A 24,330-nucleotide genomic window follows, 5' to 3' on the forward strand; every position below is an offset into this window, starting at 1 on the left:
GGAAAAAATATCTTATTTTTATTTTTTTTTTCAAAAAGATTAATTTAAATATCAGAAATATAGTAATATTTTTTTTTTAAATATTACCCTAGATCATTACACTTCTTTTCTACTTTTTAGTAACATTTTTTTATTATAATTATTAAAAATGTTATTGTAGATCAATTTGATAAATTATAATAACGTTTTTTAAATAAATGTTATTATAAATTATATTAAGTTATATTTTAAATAAATATTATTATAAATTATTAAATTATATGAATAGTTATATATGAAAATCTCCCAGGAATTTTTTACATGAAAAATCATATGCAAAAATGTACGTAGAAAATAAATATCATAAAAAAATATAAAAACGTAAATTAACTTAAATTCTCATTCGCAAAATTTTACCTGAAATAAAACTTTACTCCTAAATAAAAAACTAAGCAATTGTTCTGCATTCACCACCTCTCTCTTCACTCTCTTTTTCTTTTTCCATTTCTCAGACCCAACACTCTCTCCTTCGCCACAACCCTCCCCAAAATCCATTTCCTCCTCGACTCCGCCACCGTGCTCGCCGAACCAGAAACCGAAGACCTCAAGAATTTTGTCAATTTGAGGGTTCCTGGTGGATTCGCCATACAGACAATCATAGGAACCGGGTCACCGTAAGAGAGTCATCGCTCGAATCGTTCTCCAAGAAGCAACATGCAAATTTATCATCAATTACCGTGATACCAAGGTCTCACCCCCTCTCTTCCTACTTTCTTTCTCTGTTTCTTTTGAACTCTCATCCTACTTTATCAATTTCGTTGATTTTGTCATTAATTGGAATTTTGAGTTCTGGTTTTTAATTTTCCAAAATGTGAATGACATATATCTAAGTGTTTACTGTTTAGTCAGTTGAATTGAGACGCTCAATTTGTAGTCAATCACCATTTTAGTTTCTAGAAGTACGTTAGCCCTGAAGCTCAAGAAATCTAAATAAGTTTGGGAAAGTGCAATTTTAGTTTATAATCTTTAGCTTGTTAAATCTTATCTAGCGTTTTACTGATTAAAGTGAGAGAATAAGCATGAAGGCAAGGATCAAATTGAGCTTCTATTCTAGGATATGCTGGAGGTAGTGACTAGAGATATAATGATGGAGGATCATATATTCAGGTACTGATAGTGGATCCCATGTCTTCAGCATTTTTAAAGGGCATTGTCCCACTAAATATTATTTTGTATCATTTTTTTTAGTAGCTTGGTAGATTCAATTCACGGTGGATCTGGACACAAGGGAATGCTTCTTCTTGAGCAACAATATCAGTTATTTGCATCCAAAATCAACATAGAAAGGGATATCAAGCTTCCAATTGAACGACTTTACTTACTTCTTACAATAACAGAATTAGCAATGCATGTACCATCTAACTTAGAAGCCAAAAGGTGCATCTCGTTTATCTCTAATTCACTATATATGGATATGCCTATGGCAATATGCTTTCATTCTCGTAGTGTTCGTTTACTTTTGTTCCAAAATGTTATTTACATTATTTGAGTGAATTCTTTTTAGTACAATAGTTCAATTTTATTGACTGAATGAATATTCAAATATATGGAATATGATATGTGTAAGATACATATATAGATATGTATCCTACAAAGTGTCATAACTCCCAATAATACTCTTATAACTGCTTATTGATATTCATTTATTGATGAAGAAAATATAAATAAGATTAATTTATTGTATAAAGTTTATTAGGGACTTGCCTTTTATGTATTTTTAAATAATTTATAGGGTGTATTTAGTGCTCCATTATTGATGCCCTTGGGACACTTTATTTTTTCTCCTAATGGACTTTGAAAGGTTTTAACACCATACAAAATTTGTCTCTATTGTTCCCAACAAGGTCTCTTAAATTGCACTTGATTGTTCTTATGGTAAAAAAATTGCAGAAAAATATTGTGTTGAGTGCAACTATGGTCACCATGTGCGTGAGAGTCCATTTTTATAATACTGGATGCATAATAGAAGAATGGTTTATTTAAAAAATGTATGATATAAGGTTGACAATAATGCATGAGTAATGATGTTTATTTGAAAACTGTACGATGGAAAAGGCATTGGGGTGAGCCACTTTCCAAGACCAGGGTTACTATCATGAATAAGATTACCTTTTCTTTCCACTCTTCATTTCTTATTTTATTAGGGGGTTTGCATTTTTTTCTTTCTTCCTTCTTCTATCTGCTACTATTTTAAAGTAGAACTTTGTGGTTTACATTCAAGATCTTGTTTCAAAAGTATTTTGTACAATTTTTTTAAAACTCTTCACAATAGCTTTGTGAGATGATATGTTATTTATTCGATCTTGTCTAAGAATGAGTGATTTAAGCTATTTTTTTCTTTTTGATCAAATAGATCACACTTGGATCTTTGTTGTACCACTTTTGCCTTAGTCATTAAATATTATGATACCAGTGATTCTATCTCTAATTTATGTTGTCAAGTTTGTTGAAATTTATTTGTAGTGAAACGTGTTAAGAGACTTTTGGCCCATTAGATTAGGCTATTCTAGAAAGAGACTGAAAACTAGTTTACTATTTTAATTTGTGTATGGTTTGTAAGACCCGTGAAATTTAATTAATTAAATAAATAAATAATTAATAAATGCGGGTAGTGGGAGCCTTTATGGCATTTAATATTTATTGATGTGACGTGGAAAAGTAATAGCTCAAGTGGTTGAGAGTACTTTGTATGCCAATTGTGTATGGTTTAATTATTATTATTATTTTTAATAATATGATTGAACATGTTGAATGAGGAGATAACTATCGAATTATAGTAATCATCATGAAACAGGAATTGGTTGAATGGTTGTGCATTGATGTGGCATTGACATGGTATGGGTTCAAACCTTGGTGAACATAAATTAAACTTTCTTTTTGCCAAAATTTCCTTTGGCATAAAGGTGAAAGGGCATGGAAACCCTAGATGGCTAAGGAGCAGCCAAAGGTGGCTGAAAAATAGACCATAAAGAACCATTGAATGGAAATTAACATTACCATTAAGCCTTATTTTCGTTTTTGGTAATTAACCTAGCATTAAGACACCATTAAAAGGCCAATTTGTAGTAAGAGGAAGGGTTTTGCAAAGGTGTGATTGTACTTAGAAAACAGAGCACGAACTTTGAGAGTGGTGAGGTTTGGGTGAGGCATTGGGCTGAATTGAGGGGAGCTAAGGAAGGCTATTGGAAGCAAGGGGAGAATCAAGAGATACTCTAGGGAAACCAGGTTAGGGAAGTTATTCACGTTAAATTTTATGCTAAGCATGAATTGTATGATATATGTATATGTTTGAATTCCATGAACCTCTGTTGTCTGTTAAATTTTGCATTTCTGGAAAATTTCCAAAAATTGCCTGGTGGGCTGTTCATAACCGCCAAGCGGCTCATGATGCTGGTGGGTTTTTTGGGTTCCTTTAAGGAACCGCCTGGCGATGAAGCCCTGTACCGCCAGGCGACGCAAGTCTGTAACCCATTTCTGGGTTTCTCTAATGAACTGGTTGGCGGTGATGAATTTTCCCCAGGCGACGTGGGCTTGTTTGGCTCAATTTTGATGTTCTATGCGTTCTGGGGCAATTTTGATCGGGGGAAATGGAAGCCTTACTTAATTATTAGTGATGTGATGGATTACATAGTTAAATTACACATGGTTGGGGGTTCAATTTGATAAATGGTTATGAACACCCTTTAGGGTTGAAATTTGGGGGATTTTGATAATTCGAGTATGAATATTGTAAATTGGCAATGGAACGATGTTGAATATAACTAGGTTTAGACAGCTATGTCGTGGTGAATAAGTTGGTGATCAAAACAGTGAATATAGGTAGAGGAACGTATCAAGAAAATGGAGAAGAGCAGTACAGGTGCAGAAAATTCTGGGAAATTGCCCAAAACCGTATGCATCTCTTGGCGCCACCTCAGAGGGTTGGGTTTTCTCGTGGATGCGAGGGTTACTGATGGTTCTGGAATTTGAAGGAGTAGGTTCGGGACGTTGTGGATTTGGCATTAGCAATTTGATGAGAATGTGGATGAGGATAATAGTTAAATTACACATGGTTGGGGGTTCAATTTGATAAATGGTTATGAACACCCTTTAGGGTTGAAATTTGGGGGATTTTGATAATTCGAGTATGAATATTGTAAATTGGCAATGGAACGATGTTGAATATAACTAGGTTTAGACAGCTATGTCGTGGTGAATAAGTTGGTGATCAAAACAGTGAATATAGGCATAGGAACGTATCAAGAAAATGGAGAAGAGCAGTACAGGTGCAGAAAATTCTGGGAAATTGCCCAGAACCGTATGCATCTCTTGGCGCCACCTCAGAGGGTTGGGTTTTCTCGTGGATGCGAGGGTTACTGATGGTTCTGGAATTTGAAGGAGTAGGTTTGGGACGTTGTGGATTTGGCATTAGCAATTTGATGAGAATGTGGATGAGGATATGTGGAATCTAGGGATAAAATCTATTATTTGAATGGGAAGGAAGTGTCATTACAGTAGAGTAGGATTTTGCAGAGTGAGTAGGGAATCAATGATTTAACTCGTTGTGGTATTAGTCATAATAATATGACTAGAGCAAAGTTGAGATTTTATGATTAAATGAGATATTGACAAATTGGAAGAATGGTATAAATTTAGTTAGGTGCAATGGCTAAGTTATATGCGAATTAATGGAATAGAGTTACTGATTGGGTAAACCTTAGAGCATGCGGGTTATGAGACTACATTGACATGTTAAGTCTTGGAAAATTTCTTGGAAAATTTGCACCTATGTAATCCTATAGTGACAAATCAGATGGATGATTAAAAAAGGGAATTGAATGATATTCTATTATTGTAAGTGCAAATGATGGTAAGAAATATATGTGGGTACATATATGTCAAAAAGGATTCAGCAATTTGGATGCGGGATAGCACAAGGCTAAAGTGGTGGAACTTGACAAAAAGTGTGTAAAAGCAGTAAGATTGAAGTTACTGGTGTGGCGCCTGGCGGTAGTGTCTGAACCGCCAGGCGATAGCCACGAAACAATGGGGTATGGTGTGAGATGCGCCTGACGGTGAAGGTAGTACTGCCAGGTGGAAGCTGTAGAATCGGTGGACTCTTGGACCTCGTGCGCCTAACGGTAAGAGGGAGTCCCGCCAGGCGATAACGACAGTGATGGTGTTTTCAGAGGCGCTACGCGCCTAGTGGTATGTATCCCTCGCCAGGTGGTTTGGAAGCGACAACGCCTGGCGGTACGTGTCCCCCGCTAGGCGATTTTGCTGCAGCAGCCTTGGGTTGTTGGTTTTGCATGCGTGATCTACAAGGCTTTTAAGATACTTTAAAGGTCGGCTTGCTGGTGTTCCTTGAGTTGAGCTCGGAACGTATCCTTTGAGTTGAGCTCGGGATAGGGGTTAAGCACGTGGCATTCTTCGAGTTGAGCTCGAAATGGCATCCCTCGAGTTGAGCTCCGGATGGCGGATGAACACGAGGAACCCTTGAGTTGAGGTTGGGTTGGTGAGTGTTGTTGGTGTGAGTGTGCTGGTTGTGGCCAGTACGAATGGGTCCAGATAGATTGCCCTCTTCAGTAACTAGCTGATGAGTTTGGTAGTTTATGGACGCTACGGCTATGTTCGTATTTGGGAACTCCACCTGGCGTTACGGTGTATGATCCGTGACATGGTTTCTCGCACGTGCTCTATCGGTTGTGGCCGATAGGTATGGCAGCAAGACACCTTGAAGTAGTCACTAGAAGATGTAGGACACGAATAACATGGTTATGGCCATGTGATAGGGAATCAAATGAGGGAATTCCTCTGGTGCGATTGTATAATATGTGTGTGTGTTTATTTTATTAAGCTCACCCTATCTGCTTGTGGTTGGCGATGTACACAGTACACGTGAGCAGATGATGTTGTTGCAGGTGGTTCTGGTGAGGTTTAGCTACGGAGCGAGGATAGCTTGAGAGTTTTCTTTATTTTAGGGTTTTGAAATAAAGTTGTAAACTATATGGATGTTTTATATTATTTTAAATCCGTAATATCTTGTCGGGATGTTACATGATTTCTGTAAAACTCTGTGATATTTACTTATATAGGTTTACTTCAACTCTGAATCTGTTTGTTCAAGATAGCATTACACATTAGATCATATTTTAAAAGGCTTGTTCAATTTTTGTTTACTTTTTTCAGGTTGAACCTTAAGAAAATACCACAGAGCAAATTGAAAAATGATTCATCGAAGAACTTTTAGATTTTACATAACAAATGTTATAATTCTTTTGTTATCTTTTAACTCTTTTAGTGTTAATACTTACAATACTTTTAGTTTTAGCATACATTAAACTACATATGTTACTTTTACCTCTTAGTTTTAATGTTTATGAACTCTTATTACTTATTATGTATATTACATGTTTTATAATTATATTTGTAATATAACAAGATTTAGTCACATTTTAAAATGATAATTAATGTTACATAAATCAATAACTAAAAATTAATATAAAACTTGCTTAGATGAATAATTCTAATTTTAAAATTATCGATTTACATGTATATTTATATGTTAAATCAATTTAAAGACATGTTGTCTAAACATGAAACAACATTTAAAGTTTATTGTCTAAAAACAATAAGCATCATTAAAATGGGTTGCCTATAAACAACAAGCCACATTAGAAAAGTGTTCTCTAAAGGATAGATAAGAGATATGGTTTTTACATATGACAACATTTAAAAATATGTTGTCTAAACATGAAGCAACATTTCAAGTGTATTGTCTAAAAAATAATAAGCAACATTTAAAATGTGTTGCTTATAAACAACAAGCAACATTCAAAATGTGTTGTCTATAAATAATAAGCAACATTTAAAATATGTTGCCTATAAACAACAAGCAACATTTAAGATGTGTTGTCTATAAACAATAAGCAACATTTAAAATGTGTGGCTTATTCTAACACTATAAGGCAATAATTTTGTAAATTGTGTGGCCTTTAGTACAAAAATTGTTGCCTATAACCTAAGCCTACAGCCATATCCTCCACACGCCTACAAAACTATAGCCAAAATGTTGCCTAAAGTTTAGGCCACACTTTTTTCACTTCAGACAACACTTTCTACATGTTGTTTAAAGTGAAAAATGGTGTAGTGTGCAGGCTCACATGTCCAAGAAGAATGGGTATAACCCAAAGAGGGAGTTTTTGTGGCAGATGATGTGGGAGAGGCTCCGTAGGAGGTTATGGCAGAGGTACTGATCAAGAAAAAGAAAATGGGTATTACTCTAATAGCAAACAAAGAACCTCAAATGCTTGGCGAGGGGGTAACAAGAAGACAAATAGTAAAAGGGTTAAATGTTTCAATTGCAATCACATTGGACATTTTTCTTTAGAGTGCAAGGCAACTCCAAGCAACCAAGATTCTGAAGAAAACCATTCAAACTCTAGTTATTAGGCCTACATGGCGAAAAGGAAGAATCAGAGGAGCCAGTGATACTATGATGGTGACGAAACTAGACAGATTGAGTGACGAGGTCTAGTATATGGATTTTGGGTGTTGTAACATTCCGACAGGATATTACTTAAAATAAATAATAAACAACAATTTATATAACTAAAACCTCATTTATTAATGAAACTATTTCCCAAAAACCACGGGAAATATTCTAAAACATTAATAATCCAAATATTCTAAAACCGTAAAAACTGTAATCAAATTACATATAAATTAAACCAAAAATAGTTATAAAATCCCCTCGTGCACTGAGCCCACTCTCCGCCACTAAGCATTTCCTGGCTCACCTGTAACATCGTTTGCTCCCGGATAATAAATTACCCAATCATTGCCACACACAAACAGATAGGGTGAGCTATGCACATAAACATAAATAAATATGAAATTAAATTTCCAGCCCAAACATAAGTATCCATTTGTTTATTTTCAAAATACCCTCTTTCCCACACTCATAACCAATGTCAGTTCTTGCATGTATTCTAACTCTGAGATTTCATGTGCTTCCACGACCCTCCTCGCTCGTGGTCCAACCTACAAGCCTATCCCGCTTGTAGTCCTGCTTCACGGACTCTCACGCCCGTTCATCTGAACTTCTCGCTCGGACCCGGACACGCATACCCGTCTTTCCTACTATGAACTCCCTCGCTCATAGCATTCCCAAGTTGAGCATGAAATGAACTCCCTCGCTCATTCATCCCAACAAGAGTACCTTTGTTGAACTAACTGTTCACGTTCCGCATGCGGTCCACCCATCACGAACTCCTCGTTCGCGACTCATTCCAAGCACATCCCAGAATCCTATGGACTTAGTCCTTCAAGCCCAACCCTCACCAACACAAGCATAAATCCCTAGAATTTAGAAGCCACAAACAAACCGGCTCAATCAGCTCACACAACCATAGATCATGCATCATTCTCGCTTAAGCCAAGGTCTTCGCCCAGGCTAAACCATCAACCTCGGTTAAGCCAACCCACCTCGCCTGAGCGAGCGTGAAATAGTGGTTGTACCACTTCATCTCGCTTAGGCGAGGTCTTCTCGCCTAAGCGAGACCATAGGTCGCTCAACACACAAAGCTCCTCGCCTGGACGAGGATTCAACAAAAAAAAAAACACCAAGTCTCATCGCGAACCTGTTAGCCTTGAACAAGCTTTGAATAACAGTGTATGGAAATCTGCAATGGAGGAGGAGTTGAGAAGTATAAAGAAGAATAATATCTGGGAGATGGTAACTCTGCCAAAAGATAAAGTTCCTATAGAAGTTAAATGGGTGTTTAAGGTCAACTTCAAACCAGATGGTACAGTTGAAAAACACAAAACAAAGTTGGTTGCAAAGGATTTTATGCAGAGAAAAGGAATGGATTTTTCTGAGGTCTTTGCTGATGAATATCACCCTAAGGTTTTTCAACATGAGCCATGCCTAGGCCCAATTTTCTTTATTCTATTTTAAAATAATTGTTTGGGCTTTGAATCGTTAGGCCATTAATGTCTTTATGTTGCTTACATCCTAATTGGGCTCTTTTTATTATGAAACCCCACGCCTTCATACAACCCATTTGCCACACCATCAACTTGAGGCTTAGCCCAACTATTCATTCAACACATCACAATGTCTAAAGCATCTAAGTGCAACCTTATCTTACGCATATTGGTGTGTAGTGTGAAGCAGGCACGCGTTTGTTAGGCCATCAAATTGAACCCGCAACACATCTCAATTTCAACTTGTGCCAACACCTTACGGGTTCAGTTTCTCAAAGGGTAAATTGTCCTCCACTCTGTTAGGGTTCATCACAAGAGAAACCATCTCTTGTTGTTAGGGTTTTACCCTACATCGTCCCCTTGTCGTTAGGACCCTTGTTAGATGGCTTCCATTTCTTCCCCTTGTTCTTCTGTTAGGGTTAGCTTCCATTTTCCATTAGAACTTTATCTGTTTTCACACGATTCTAATTGTCTTTATAAAAGGCAGGCCATCGTTTGTAATACTAACTTTGAAGATTGAGTGTAAATCGCAATTTTGTGTCTTCTCTTCTTTGTTCACCTTTCTCATTGAGAGATTCGACCTAGGGTTGCATCGTTCGAGAGTTTCAGAACTCCATTAAAGGAGCTTGGTGAGACCATCACCATTTCGAGTCTTTCACTACATTTTCTTCAATTCACACTTAAGGATCGAAGATTAGAGGTTGTACGAGGGTTTTCCACCGTTCAAATCACGGTTTCTGATGACCATCATGGAATCGACCTCATCATTTGCTCTAGTAGCAAGCTTATAAACTATACGCATGATAGCCTTAGCTAGTTGGAAAAAGTGGGATTTATGGTAGTTGGATGTGAAATCCGCGTTTTAAAAGGGATACATGATGAGGAAGTTTTTATCACTTAACCTCTTGGATTCACAAATAGTAGAAACGAACAGAAGGTGTTAAGGATTAATAAAGCCTTATATGGATTGAGACAGGCACCCAGGGTCTAGAATAAAAGAATATACATATTCTTTTACACAATGGGTTTCAAGAAGTGTTGTATTAATCATGGAGTGTATGTTAAAGCATCAAACATGGTTGATCTGGTGATAATTTGTCTGTATATGGATTATCTGTTGATTACTGGCAATAATGTGATGAGTGCGTATTTTTGCCCTCATTTAATGTTTAATTTTGGGTTTTTAGTTGAATTTGTATGTTTAACGAGTGATTTAATTAACAGTTATGATAATTAGGCTACTTGAGCTTGTGATAAAAATCTCTTAAAAAGTGATTTTTAGTTGCATAAATTATTTTTGGATATTTTAACGTATTTTGATGCAGCTGAAGTTAAGATTAAGCTCATTTAAGGTGGAAAAAAAATTGATTGAAGTTACAAACCACCTTTGAATAAGGCTAAAATCAGCAAGTTCTGCATAAATCACTTTTGCACCCCATACATTACTTATACACTCCCCTCTTTTCAAATGGGCTACTGAAGACCTACTTCTACACCCTTGACTTTGTCTATTTTCACCCCTCTTTCCACTCATAAACTAAGAGGCACTCAGATCATGCCATGTGGCAATCCCTAACTTTCAATTTTGTCCAACCATATGTTGACACGTGTCATGATCCAACAACTCAAAGTTCAGCCAACCAAATGGTGCCATGTCATCATCTTCATCTCTCCTATTAGAAACCCTAAATTTCTCCTCTTGCACCAAGTAGCCGCCATCAGACTCGCACCTTGTTGGAAACAGAAACCGCTGCAAACCATCGTCCTTGCACTTCACCACAAGCAACATCGTTAACGTAGGCCACGAACCAGACTGCACCACCGCGAATGCACGAGTAGCGAGAGCAAAATGCGAACCAGATTTGCGCACACCGTGAGTCACGCACCAACAGCCCATTACCACCATGAAACCTACGCTGTTCGAACCATTCAAGCTGACATAGTCGCTGGTAGCCAATACGCAGAACCACCATGGATGGAGCTTCGTTCACACTCCAACAAAACAATGGATTCCCTCTACATCACGCCTGAACCACCACGAGAACTCCATTGCAGCGACTCGACCACAAAAAATACATACTAGATCGGAGTAGTGAGTCAGATTCAAGCACCACCATGATGCAAGTAGGAGTAACCACAACTCCACCACTCACCTGGAAAACGTGAATAGCAGTGGCCACAATTCTTGTTGCGACATAAACCCTAAGGGAGGAGAGAGAAAGCTTCATTTGAGAGAAAGAGAGGAATGTCACATGTTAGCTTCTCAATGGACAGTCAAAGAGTCAAATCTGGTCAAACAGTCAACTCTAGGCAAAGACTAGTCAAAGTTGGTCTAATAAAAGGGGTTGAATTGGAAATATTGATATTTTTGGATGTCTCTATAAATTTGGACTATCAAATTTCAAAATAACTTATTTGGAAATTAATACAAATGTTAGTTGGTGATAATTTATCATATATCTTTAAGTAATTAATTAATTTAATTATATTAGATCTTGGTATTATCAACCAACTATATTTGTCAAATAGTCTATATCTCTCCAAATATTTTTGAATATTTATCTTTATCTTTATTTTAAAAGATATTTGAGAGGTTTTAGCAACAGAAAAGCCCAATCCAAGTCCTACATCAAGAGACCCAAGGGAGTAGAAGAAAACAAGCTCGGTACATCGAAATTTAGGAACCCTTAGGGGGGCCTAATTTCTTTCTCTCTCCTTTCTTCTTCTATTTTTATTTTATTTTGCATTTCATGGAGTGCTAAACTTCTTGGGTTGATTCCATTGTAATTTCATTATGGATTCCGAGGTTAGAATGAAATAATTTTTTTGTTCTTTTTATTATTGTTGAGGTTTTAATTCATCTATGTCTTTTATCTTTGAATCACGTGAAAAGTAATGGTTTTTACATCATAGCTAATTAGTGAGATGTTTTAATCTATATGCATATCAATCATATGAGTTCAAAGGTTTTCAATTTTAATTGAGAATTTACTTTGATTAAATTTAGAAACTTTCATGTGATTGAATGGGTTTTTACGAATGATTGAGAATGTACTTTGATTAGAGGTAAAAACTTTAACTAGAATTAATCAAGAATGTACTCTGGTTAATTAGCTTTTTGCTTGATTTTAGAGGTAAAAGAATGAACATGATTAACGATAGTAATATTTAATTGAGAATGTACTTTGGTTAAATTTACTATAATTAATCTACAAAGTTCTTGCTTTGATTGAGAATTTACTTTGGTTAATAGTGAGAACGCCAACAAATTAATTGAGAATTTACATTGATTAATTTGTAAATCTACAACAATAATTAATTGAGCAATAATCTTTAGATAACCAATGATTGATCTATTTTGAAAAAGCAGTGGAATCAATCTATTTTTCTTTATCATTGTTTTTTATCTTTTTATTTTTTTTTATCTTTTTCAAATTTTATTTCTTTATTCCTTGTTTCATTTGATTAACTCTTTTGTATAGTTTTTATAAGAACTAATTTGTTAGAAATCAATTTCGTGTTTCTTGGGAGACGACTTTGGGTTACTTTATCCTTTCTATTTTGTTGGCTACTTTCTTAACAATACTGAAGTTGTTATAGATAAGTAGTATTAATTTGATCGTGTCAACGGCAACGTTATCAAATTTGGCGTCGTTGTCGGGGAACACGATTAGAATTTTTATCATTTTAGTTATTATTTTATTGTTTTTATTTTTGTTTATCACTAACATTTTTTTTCCTTTATTTTTGTTTCTAACATTTATCCTCTTTCTTTATCTTTTTTTTAAGCATAATTTTTGTTTGAGGAATTTTGCAGGAAAATTCGTGAAACTAGTTGGGGAACACTTTGGCTAAGGAAAGATAAGGTACTTAAGTTGTCCATTGAGACGCATCTCTCTTTCCTTGAAGTCTACTCAATAAGCTTTCAACTTATTTCTTTTCAGAAAACCTCTTTCAAAAATGAAAATAGTTTTTCATATGAAAATAATCAACAGTGTGATTTTCAAGTGAACTATGATTATTATCCACAACAACCACGTGATTCATATGATTATCAACAACAAATTGTGACACCGACTTCTCTACCTAATTTGAGTAGGTTAGCTATACGTCAACTGAATGATCTATATCCTAGATAATCTTTTGTGGAATATGAGCAACCATCATACCCTGAACAACAACCATATTCTGAGTGTCCACCCTAGCCATCATATGTTCCATTTGGTTCTCAACAACAGCAACTTGCACCATCACAACAAGTTGCAGCTATCAATGGACCATCCTATAAGGAAGTTGTGTTATTAATGGATGGACTGAGAGAGAAATTAGACATCATAGATGAAAGGTTGGGAGTTGATCAACGATGCAAAGATATTGAGCAAGAATGGTATGGAAATGATAAAGTATTATATGACATGATGGAGGATGCAAGTACCAACAATTTTTTAGAATTACTTGGTACTATTAATACTACCCTCTAATGCCATCCAAGAATTCCTGAAACCATGGAATTTAGAGCACTTCGTCATGAAATAGAAGATATGTTTCTAAAGTTGGCCATTAAAACGGAACAAATGTCGGAATATTTAAGTCAGCTAATGAAAGACAAAGCTATGTAGGCCACCTTAGCAAAACTTATGAAGACGATAATTAAGCAAAGGGATGAAATAATAATGTTAAGGAGCATGAATCAAAGGATGGAACAATTGAGCACTGATGTGAACGAGTACATGATTCAAATGTTAGATCAACCAACACCAGAATCACATCACATTGATATATCTACTGATAGATATAATGATACTCATAGTAGTATGTCTACTGATGGACATAAGAATTTTACTAAAGATGTTGTTGATGAAGAAATTGACGATTCTCACGCTAACATATCTACTGATGGATATGATGATGATGATGCTCAATGTGAATATAAAGTTTTATTTGTTAATGATGATATGAGTACAAATGATCTTTTTTCATGAGCAGAGTTGTGAGAATAATACAATGGAGGAACCAAGTGAAGTTGAAGAACCAACGATATTCAAAGATGCAACTAAAGCATCTACTATTTCAACTGACTTGGTTAATGATGAAGCAGCATATTCAACTACTTCAAGTGCAGATTTGTGCTCACAAGATGAGATTACAAGGATTACTGATGATCTGGTTAACCATCTGAATGCACCTGATGATGCTCAAATTGAGTTGAAGCCACACACTCCACACATCAAGTTTGTTGATGTGAATGATGCAAATACGTTTTTAGTGGTTATCTTTGTTGACATGGCTGTAGAAAAAGAGGAAAGGTTGCTGCAATAGGTAAATATGTTAGATTCAAATTAATTTGAAAACATTGTTGATAGAAAATAAAAAATGCATGCATATTTGTTTTTTATTTATGTCTATAATTTTAAAAATATTAAAAAAATTCAAAAATATGTGTTTTTGTTTTCTTTAATAAAATTGTACAAGTCGATTTGTACTTTGTAAAATTAAAGAAAATAAATTTTGACATATGACCAGATTGAGCCAGAAGTCATAAAATTTTTTCGTTTCCTCCCCAAAATAAGTCCATCAAGGACATATGTTTTGAAATAAGTGTGGGGGAGACAAACTGTAGGTATAGGATTTTTCTTTTTTCTATTTTTCAATTTTTGTTTTTGTTTTCATAAAAACAATTGTGATTTTTTTTTTTGAGAAAATTGTGAAAGTATTAACTTTTTACTAAGTGAAACTTTTAAATAATGTCTCTTAAGAAATCCACCAAAAATATTTCCCTACTTTCAATAAAACATATTGACATTGGATTTTTAGGATTTGATTCAATAATTGGGATGATCATAATTCTGAAAAAATAAAAGTCATGTTGATATAAGTGGATTGTTTCTATGAATTTTTAATTGTGTTGATTTGAGAATTACTTGATTAAATCTTTTGTGAAAGAGTTTAACCTTGTGAGTCTTGAGCCTTAATGCAAAGGATGGACCATTATGTGTCATTCCTATTTTTCTTGAGTGACTTGCTCATGTTTTGTTTATATTCAAATTTTTAGCTTGATTATTTTGTTGTGCATCTTAGGTGAATATGCATGATTTGATATGACTGAGGCATTTCTTATTTCTAGCTACTTGGCCAAATAAGCCCACCTTGATATTAATCCATTAGTGGCCCCTTTGAGCTTTAAACCTCTTTTTCTTGTTTTTAAACTCATTGTAAATCCTTATAAAGAAAAAGATTATGTTTTTACTTACCTTAGGATGAAAGAAGAAGCTAGTGGATTATGTTAGGATTGGTTGAGGAATAAAGTGTATGGGTGAGTACCTCACCCACAAATTAATAAAAATGGCAAAAGGAAAAATTGTTGATGAAAAAGTGTTGAAATGAAAAAAAAATAATTGCTTTCTAAAAATAAGAGAGAGCAACAACCAATAAACGAAAAAGAGTTATTTATGAAATTATGCTCCATTATTCTTCCTACATTACTATTTCAAAAACCCAAATATCCTAAAATTTTTCATACCTTTACCTTGGCGCCATTATAACCTGTGAAAAGTCTTCATGATCTTTGAATGCATATTTTTTTGCAAGTGTGTGAATATTAGAGTCTTGTTAAGTATTATGAAAATTTACTTGCATGAGTATTTTGAGTGAAAACACAAGCCAAAATACTTGAGTGAATTTTGGAGAGAAAATATACACTTTATCTTGAGTGATATCTTTCATATTTGATTTTCTTGTCAATTCAAAAGATTAACTCTTGTGTGAAAAATAGAACTTTTTCGTTTAACTTGATTTCTAGATTATTGATTTGTCTGTAGTGATGTTCATTCCTTTGATCCAGTGTAAATATGAAGTAAAATACCTCAAAATAAAGTTTTGAAATCGCTAAATTTTACCAAGGAGTGCAAAAGGATAAGTGTATGGGTATGTTGAGTGTATATTTTTGCCATCAATTAATGTTTAATTCTGGGTATTTAATTGAATTTGTATGCTTAAAGAGTTATTTAATTTGACAGTTCTGATAATTAGGCTATTTGAGCTTGTGTGATAAAAATGTCTTAACAAGTGATTTTTAGTTGAATAAATTATTTTTGGATATTTTAACGTTTGTTGATGCAGCTAGAGTTAAGATTAAGCTCATTTAAGGTAGAAAAATAAGCTCATTTTTGGATATTTTTGAATTTACAAACCACCTTTAAATAAGGCTAAAATCAACAAGTTCTAGAAAAATCACTTTTGCACCCCATACATTACTTATACACTCCCCTCTTTCCAAATGGGCTACAGAAAACCTACTTCTACACCCATGACTTTGTCTATTTTCACCCCTCTTTCCACTTATAAACTAAGAGGCACTCAAACCATGCCATGTGGCAATCCCTAACTTTCAAATTTGTCCAACCATATGTTGACACGTGTCATGATCCAACAACTCAAAGTTCAGCCAACAAATGGTGCCACGTCATCATTTTCATCTCTCCTATGAGAAAACCCTAATTTCTCCTCTTGCACCAAGGAGCCGTCGTCAGCCTCGCACCTTTCTAGAAACGGAAACCGCTGCAAACCACCGTCCCTGCACTTTACCACGAGCAACATCGTTAACGTAGGCCACGGACCAGACTGCATCACTGGAATGCACGAGTAGAAAGAGCAAAATGTGAACCAGATTCGTGCGCACCATGAGTCACGCACCAGCAGGCCATTATCACCGTGAAACCTACGCCTGTTTGAACCATTCAAGCAAACGTCGTGGCCGGTAGCCACTACGCAGAACCACCATGGATGGAGCTCGGTTCACGCTCCAACAAAACAATGGATTCCCTCTGCATCATGCCTAAACCACCACGAGAACTCCATTATAGCGGCACGACCACAAAAAATACAGACTAGATCGGAGCAGCGAGTCAGATTCGAGCACCACTATGATGCAGGTCGGAGCAACCACAACTCCACCACTCACGTGGAAAACGTGAATATTAGCGACCACAATTCTTGCTGCGACAGAAACCCTGAGGGAGGAGAGAGAAAGCTTCATTTGAGAGATAAAGAGCAATAATCTTTAGATAACCGATGATGGATATATTTTGAAAAAGCAGTGGAATCAATCTATTTTTCTTTATCATTGTTTTTTACCTTTTTATTTTTTTTATTTTTTTATCTTTTTCAAATTTATTTCTTTATTCCTTGTTTCATTTGATTAACTCTTTTGTGTAGTTTTTATAAGAACTAATTTGTTAGAAATCAATTTCGTGTTTGTTGGGAGACGACTTTGGGTTACTTTATCCTTTCTATTTTGTTGGCTACTTTCTTAATAATACTGAAGTTGTTATAGATAAGTAGTATTAATTTGACCGCATCAACGACAATGTTATCACAATGCAAGCAATATAAAGTCATTGAAAGATGATCTAAACAAAGAATTTGAAATGATAGATCTTGGAATTTTATCATACTTTTTAGGCATGGAGTTTGTTCAAACCAGAAGAGGAATTGTCTTGCATCAAAGAAAGTATATTGTTGATTGTTAGGAAGATTTAATATGATGAATTGTAATTATGCAGCCACACCAGCATAGTTAAATTCAAAGCTTGTACGGAATTGAATGAGGAACAAGTTGATGCAACCTTACACAGATAGATAGTTGGTTGCCTTTGGTTTATCTGACACAGTAGGTCAGAGATCACTTTTAGTGTGGGATTGGTGTGTAGGTTTATGTGTGATCTAAGGCAGTCACACGTTATTGCAGCCAAGCAAATTTTGAGGTACCTTAAAGGGACCTTAGATTGTGGACTTTTATTCAAACATGTTGTGGCAATTTGAAACATGTGTACCATGAAGTAGTGTAGGTGATGAATTGAAACTAGTAGCAAATTGTGGTGGCGTTATCCAGTTATGAAGCAGAGTACATCTCTACTTGCTTTACAGCTTGCCAAGCCCTTTGGCTAAGCACACTTCTTAAGGAGTTGACAATAGGTACAGATCATGCTATAAAATTATTGGTTGACAGCAAATCTGCTATAGATTTAGCAAAGAATTTGGTGTCACACGGTAGAAGTAAGCACATCGACACCAAGTTTCACTTATTATGTGACCAATTGAGCAAGAGGGCTATAGAATTACAACATTGCGAGACAAAGTTTCAATTGGCTGACATGATGACTAAGGCTCTAAAATCTAAGAGATTCATTGAGTTATGAAAATCCTTCATTGGTTTTAGTTTTAACTTGTAGAAGATTTTGAATCATTAGGAGGGTGTTAAGTAGTGCTTCAAAATAATTCATTCTTCTAAAATAGCTTTGTTATTATTTATATAACACGTGTGTTGTGTATATAACATGTGTGTTGTGTATGTAACATGTGGTTCACCTTCATTTCAAAACATTGATTCTTCTACTCTCATTTCATAGAGCATTATACTCCCTTCAGATTTACTCTATCTTTCCTGTTCCAACAAATTCAAGCCATGTATTTGCATGTGTTAAAATGTTAACAAAGATACTTACATTAAACGTGGAATAAATTTTGGTGAAATACATGAGAGACAAAAGCACAAAAGAATAAGTTTTGCATATTATCATAATGTCTCATAATTAAAAAAGGTCAACACAAATAAATAAATTTGAATGTTGTTCTTGGGAGGCCTATAGAGTCATGCTTCTCATTGAGTAAAAAAAAAAAATATTTGTCATTTACTTAATATGTAATATGTTTACAATCTAAGTATGCTTTACTTCCTCCCGGGCAAAGTATTTCTTAGGAGAGAATGACTATTACAAATAACTTGTTTTCCCTAAGAAATTAAGTCATCACAAAGAAAAGTTACAACAAGAAATCTGGAGAATATAATCAAGGAACAAGAGCTTACAAAAATCTTTTGAAATTATGTAGGACAAAAAGAATGTATAAGAAGCTTAATAAGACATTAGAAATATAAATAGTTTTTGTAATGTCCTTATAAATGAACATATAGATCAAATACTATATGCCTTTAGAGTATAAATAAAAGATAAATAGTTTCATCGATAACATACAAGGGTCTTGATTGGAAACTTAGGACAACCAAACAAAAAGGTCTAGCTTCATCTTCTTGTAAGGCCTTGTTTTTATGGCTTAGAATAGAAGCCAAACATGTCCCTTGCCTTTTCATTTTGATGAGCCTCTTTTATATAAACATGGGATTTTCCACAATATTCAAAGGCCAAAGCGAAGAAAATTACCTATAGATAGACCCCGAGATTTATGGACCAAATTAGACTAACCTCGTCATTTTCATCCTCTAAATCCTCAGGGGTTCATTTATAATCTTCTTAATTAGTTAGATATTCACTAAATCTCAAATATTGATGAAAAAAATCTCAAAACATTTCTCATGTAAGGGATGAAACGCCACTAGAACCCAGAGCTAGTTGATTCTCCGCGAAATACATTAAGGCCACAAACTCTAAATACTAGATATGACCTTTAAATAATAAGGGTGAAGTCAACATCCTTTTGGCTCGGTGAAAGTTTCACTCACTCAGTGAGTAAACCACAAAATTGCTCGAATAGAATTATCTTCACTTGCAAAATTAAATGGTGTTTGCTCTCGTTGAGAGTCAAACTCAAGATCTCCCACATAACAAATGAATGTTGTAACCAACTAAGCTATAATTTCCTTTGCTTATATTTCCTAATTGTTATATTTTCATAGGATCTTAATCATTAATAACCACTCCATCTCTTAGGAAATCTATTTAATATCTCCTTAATTGAATAATTATTCACCAAATATTATCTATTAGAAAATTAAAAAAAAATTATTAAATTAAATAATAAACCATTTTATTTCTTTTCAAAGTTTTAAATAAATCCTTTAAATTAAATAGTAAACCACCTTAGAGATATATTTTCTAATTATTATAAATTTTCTAGGTCTTTCTGGCTCTCTAGAAAGTAACCTTTGTGAAACCGTTTTTGGTCATTGAGCAATTTCAGCTCTTTTGAATGTCTTTCATGTGATGAGCTTGATATTGAAGGATAAATGCACTCGATGCATCAATAAATGTCTTTTTTCCTTTACGTGACATCCCAATAACTGCATTTTATTTATCTATTCCTGAGTAGTGTGTCTTTCCTCGAATTTTTCTAAAGTGCAATGTCGTATAAATTATATAGTTCTTCCAAAGTTGATAATGCATGATTCGGGAAATTGTTGAAGAAAACTAGTTTTGGCTCTTTATGCGAGAGATCTTCTTATGTGACTTGTCCTTTACTAACAGGTCTTTTTTGGGAAATAGAAGTAATGGACATTTCCTGCAACATAAAATAAGTATTTGTGGGTTTTCATGTTGTACAAGGTTAACTTACTTTTATGTGTTTCTTGCTCAAGCACATTTGTGCCATGTTAGATATAAAACAAGATTGTACAGTCAGATGGTAATATTGTAGCTTTGAGGGAGTGAGAGACTTGGTAGTTTTGTTGAGCAAGAATGTTGCTGAGTGGTGTTAGTAAGCGGATTGATGGCTCTATGTGAGTGACATTAGTGATAAATCTATGTAAACAGGATAACTAGTGGCTTTGTATGAGCATGCATAAAATTTTTTGATCCATGATTCAATATATTTATTGTTATCTTTATTAATCCAAATGCATTGTAATGTGACACTAGTGCAGAATTGCAATTTTATCTCGCCTTATAGGTCTCGGTTGGCAAGGAACCGAAGCATATAACGGCGCGGTGACAATTTTGCAATTTCAGGCAACTTTTATGCCTCGGTTCAAGAAAAACCCGAGGCCAAAAGGGGTTATAGGCTTCGGTTCAAAAAAAAACCGGTGCCAAAAAGGGTTATAGGCTTCGGTTAAAAAAAAACAGTGCCAAAAGGTGCTTATATGCTTCTGTTGAACATACCTGAAGCCAAAAGGTTATGTCTTTGGCCTCGGGTGGCACTATGCCGCAAAAAATTTAATTAAAAAAAATATTTTTATCTTATGGCTTCGATTCTCATGGACTCGGGGCAGAAAAGGGACTTTATGGCTTCGAGTAACAACCGAGGCCAAAAGGGGTACCTTTTGGCCTCGCCCCATTATGCCTCGGTTCCAGACCCGAGGTAAAATGAGAAAAATAACCGGGGCAAAAAGTCCTTATTGCACTAATATGAATACCATATTACCCTTCAGTTTGTTTGTATTTGTGTCTGAGTGTGTGATCGTGTCTATTACATAAAAGTAGACGATATCTCATGTGTTGACACACAATAGTGACAACAGAAAGAGAAGGGGTTTATAATTGATTAAAGGGTTATATTATCACAATCTTCATTTATGTTTTGTTGGAAATAAAGTTCTAATCGTAAAAACAATGGTTTCAGTTTTTTTTAGTTTGTTTTACTCACTCCTTTTTTAATATATATATATATATATATATATATATAGATAGATAGATAGATAGATAGATAGATAGATAGATAGATAGATAGATAGATAGATAGATAGATAGATAGATAGAGAGAGTGTGTGTGAGCGTGAGAGAGAGAGGATTTGAACATATTTAACGATGTATTGGTAGACGTGAGAAGAGCATTAGACAATTTTTTTTAACTTAAATTTTGAAAGGAATGTAATTATATACATAAGTAAGATATCATCCTTTATCAATTTATTATATTATAGATTCAAAATAGATTATACGAATAATTCAGGTTATGAGACAGAACAATTTCAATACAGAGTTTTTAAACATATATCCTATTATTTTGCTTAAAAAAGGCATATAAGCAAATACAATCATAGAAGAAACTTTTATCCTCTTTGCATCTTTCATACTCTCCTTAAACTTGATCTTTTCATTTCTTCTTCCCCTGCCAAACCAATCCCTGACTCCCTCTCCCCCGAAAGTCCTCCTTTGAGTGCGCTCCCCAACATTATATAGATTTCAATTTATAGAATCTAAAATATAAAATAAATTCAAAACCTAATTTTTAATAAACATACATAATAGAAAGAAGAAAATGAAGAGAAGACAAAGATAAATATGTCATTTCAGAGCTTTATGGAATGCAAATAGAAATGTATGGAAATTGGGAAGAAAGTGTAGTAAAAAATCTGACAAAACACGAACAAGAGCGCACTTCCTGACGCGTGTATAATCATTGTCCTTAAGGACTTATCCGTAGTGTGTTGCACAAGCCCCCTAGGATACAACAAGAACTTCTCGGATTTTTCGATATTCTCAGAACTAGCAAGAAAGTACTCTTAAAAGAATAATCAACCTAGGATAAGAGAAGAAAATAGAAAGGAGAAGAGAGCTTGAAAAAGAAGAGAAAAAGAATTAGATGTGTTGTGTGTTTAGGAGAGCGCCAAAGCCGCTTATTTATAGGTGTGAGTGATGGATGGTGAAGGGCTGAAATTCATAGCATGTTTGGAGAAAAATTAATGCATGACAACTGTCAAAATAATTTCCCTGCAACATACAAAAAACTAGCAGCCATGCCTTCAAGATGAAATCAAAACGGAAGCACCTCTAGCATCAAAATTGAAATTGTAGCAGTGAGAATTATGGTCTGTAATGTTAAGAATCTTTTGCAATAAAAAATGACTAATCTATAACAATCCCCCACATATTGCAAAAGATAAGAAAAGAAAGATTGAAAGAAGAAAATCATGGGTGATGACTGTTTTTCAACAATCATTTCTCAGCAAGTGTACTGGTACGTAGTAGTATCAATAAGTATCGTATCCAAAGGGATTTAGCAAGTATATTGGTAGTTTTATTTTTGTTTTTTTAGTTTATAGAGAGTGCAAGTAAATAAAAAATAGTAGTTATTAGATAGATTGAGTGGAGTAGGGGTTATAAATTGATTTCATTTCATCTTCTTCTACTACACCACTACTATCTTGTTTACTTACTTTGCAAATCATTCAATGTCCTGGGAGTACTCTTTCCATGTAGATATAGGTTCATCTCTGAATGCACTAGAACCTAAGGACTCCAAACTCCAGTGTGATCTCTCTACTCCTGGTAGAATGAGTCCTTGCATTAATGTGCAAGACTCTCTCCTCCAGCATCCACTCTGGTATGCCATGAAGCATCCAGTACATGTGTGATGATTTGATTGGACTACAATTTGGACCGGTTTCAAAACTCAAAATCCAAACCAGTTAAATAGATGAGTGATTAAGTCATCATTAAGCATAAATCAAACCATAAACAACTGAATGAAAGCAAAGATAAATACCCAAGAAGTAGAAGTGAATAGAATCAGAATTGATTACATCAAACCTGGAAACAAGGGAGTTCAGCTACTTACAGAATATTACAATGCAATTCCAGTAGTATCTACACATAAGACCTACACTAAGAGCACCTCCCTCGTGCCTCACAAACCCTATTTTGTCCTAATACTACATTGTGGAGCCTCCACTTAATGCCTGAAATGAAGACCCAAGCTTTTTATTTATAGGAATTTTTGGGCGGTGCCCAACCCAACTTTTGGTGCTCAACCACAGGGGTTACTTCATAAATTGGTTTCCTCCTCAACTCAACCCTTTGTCCTAGTGCTTAACACGTAATCTTTCCTTCTTGGAAGGGTTTTCTTGGCTGTCGAGCCTCATGGATTTAGGCTCCAGGTTTCCCTACAAAGAGGGTTTCCTCACGAGGCTCAACTCCATTTCTTGTGCTCAGCCAAAAAGTGAAAATATGTTGTCCTGTATTTTCTACTTCTATGGCTCAACTACATACTTGATATTTTCTTTTATGTTTATTGTAAAATAAGAAAAATATCATTATAATTCATAAAACTTTATTTCTCAATATTTCATTTTGTATCTTAAGCTAAGGAGGTTTGTTTTGTAAAAGAATATCACCATTTGATGCATGATAAGTGTCAACTTCAAATGGAAAATTTACTTATTCTTAACACTTATCAATGGGTTTCATAAGATGTAAATGCATCGGAGCTGGTATAGCAAGCTATATGAACTAGTCCTAGAAAGATATACTTAACACATAGTGTAGTTGATATAACAAACTATATGAACCAAAGACACTTGATGTGTGTTAGTGGTTTATGAATCACAATACACCCCCACAATCCTTGTTATTAACGTTGTGTTGTGCTTTCTAGGCCATGCACGTGCCCGGTATTCATGATTGCTCTAGAGATAATTCCAAGACCTCATACAAGTAGCTTCACTTAACACTTATATTGGTAATTTCATCAAGTGTATACTACAAATCATACACCACCTGTAAGGGATATGAAAATCATTAAAAACTTTGTTTAAACTAAAATTCTTACACCACATCGAATTTTAGTTTACAAAGTTTAACCTCTCAATAATGCAGT

The 24,330-nt window shown here is 34.7% G+C and overlaps 1 protein-coding gene across 6 annotated transcripts; it reads left to right on the forward strand.

The window, feature by feature from the left end:
- Positions 1 to 437: 437 nt before the first annotated feature.
- On the forward strand, positions 438 to 20,258 carry LOC146885450 (uncharacterized). Of its 6 annotated transcripts, none has more exons than XM_085675262.1 (5): positions 438 to 727; positions 1,029 to 1,146; positions 1,228 to 1,416; positions 12,824 to 12,872; positions 13,993 to 20,258. In XM_085675262.1, exons 2-5 carry the CDS (start codon positions 1,097 to 1,099, stop codon positions 14,323 to 14,325), a joined length of 621 nt encoding a protein of 206 aa, XP_085531388.1. In that variant the 5' UTR covers positions 438 to 727; positions 1,029 to 1,096; the 3' UTR covers positions 14,326 to 20,258. The 6 variants fall into 6 exon arrangements, 4 of the variants coding, with proteins under 4 accessions (XP_085531388.1, XP_085531390.1, XP_085531387.1 ...); XM_085675264.1 differs by having other exon boundaries at positions 1,231 to 1,416; XM_085675261.1 differs by having other exon boundaries at positions 1,046 to 1,146.
- Positions 20,259 to 24,330: the final 4,072 nt, after the last annotated feature.

The sequence above is a fragment of the Vigna unguiculata genome, chromosome 6 (assembly GCF_037176805.1).
Source record: "Vigna unguiculata cultivar grain cowpea cultivar isolate G323 ecotype 2 chromosome 6, ASM3717680v1, whole genome shotgun sequence".
NCBI lineage: Eukaryota > Viridiplantae > Streptophyta > Magnoliopsida > Fabales > Fabaceae > Vigna > Vigna unguiculata.

Coding starts and splice junctions, on each gene's coding strand:
- LOC146885450 (XM_085675262.1), top strand. CDS start 1,097: ATGCTGGAGGTAGTGACTAGAGATATAATGATGGAGGATCATATATTC. Junction 1,147..1,227: donor ATGGAGGATCATATATTCAG/GTACTGATAGTG, acceptor CATTTTTTTTAG/TAGCTTGGTAGATTCAATTC. Junction 1,417..12,823: donor TCTAACTTAGAAGCCAAAAG/GTGCATCTCGTT, acceptor GGAATTTTGCAG/GAAAATTCGTGAAACTAGTT.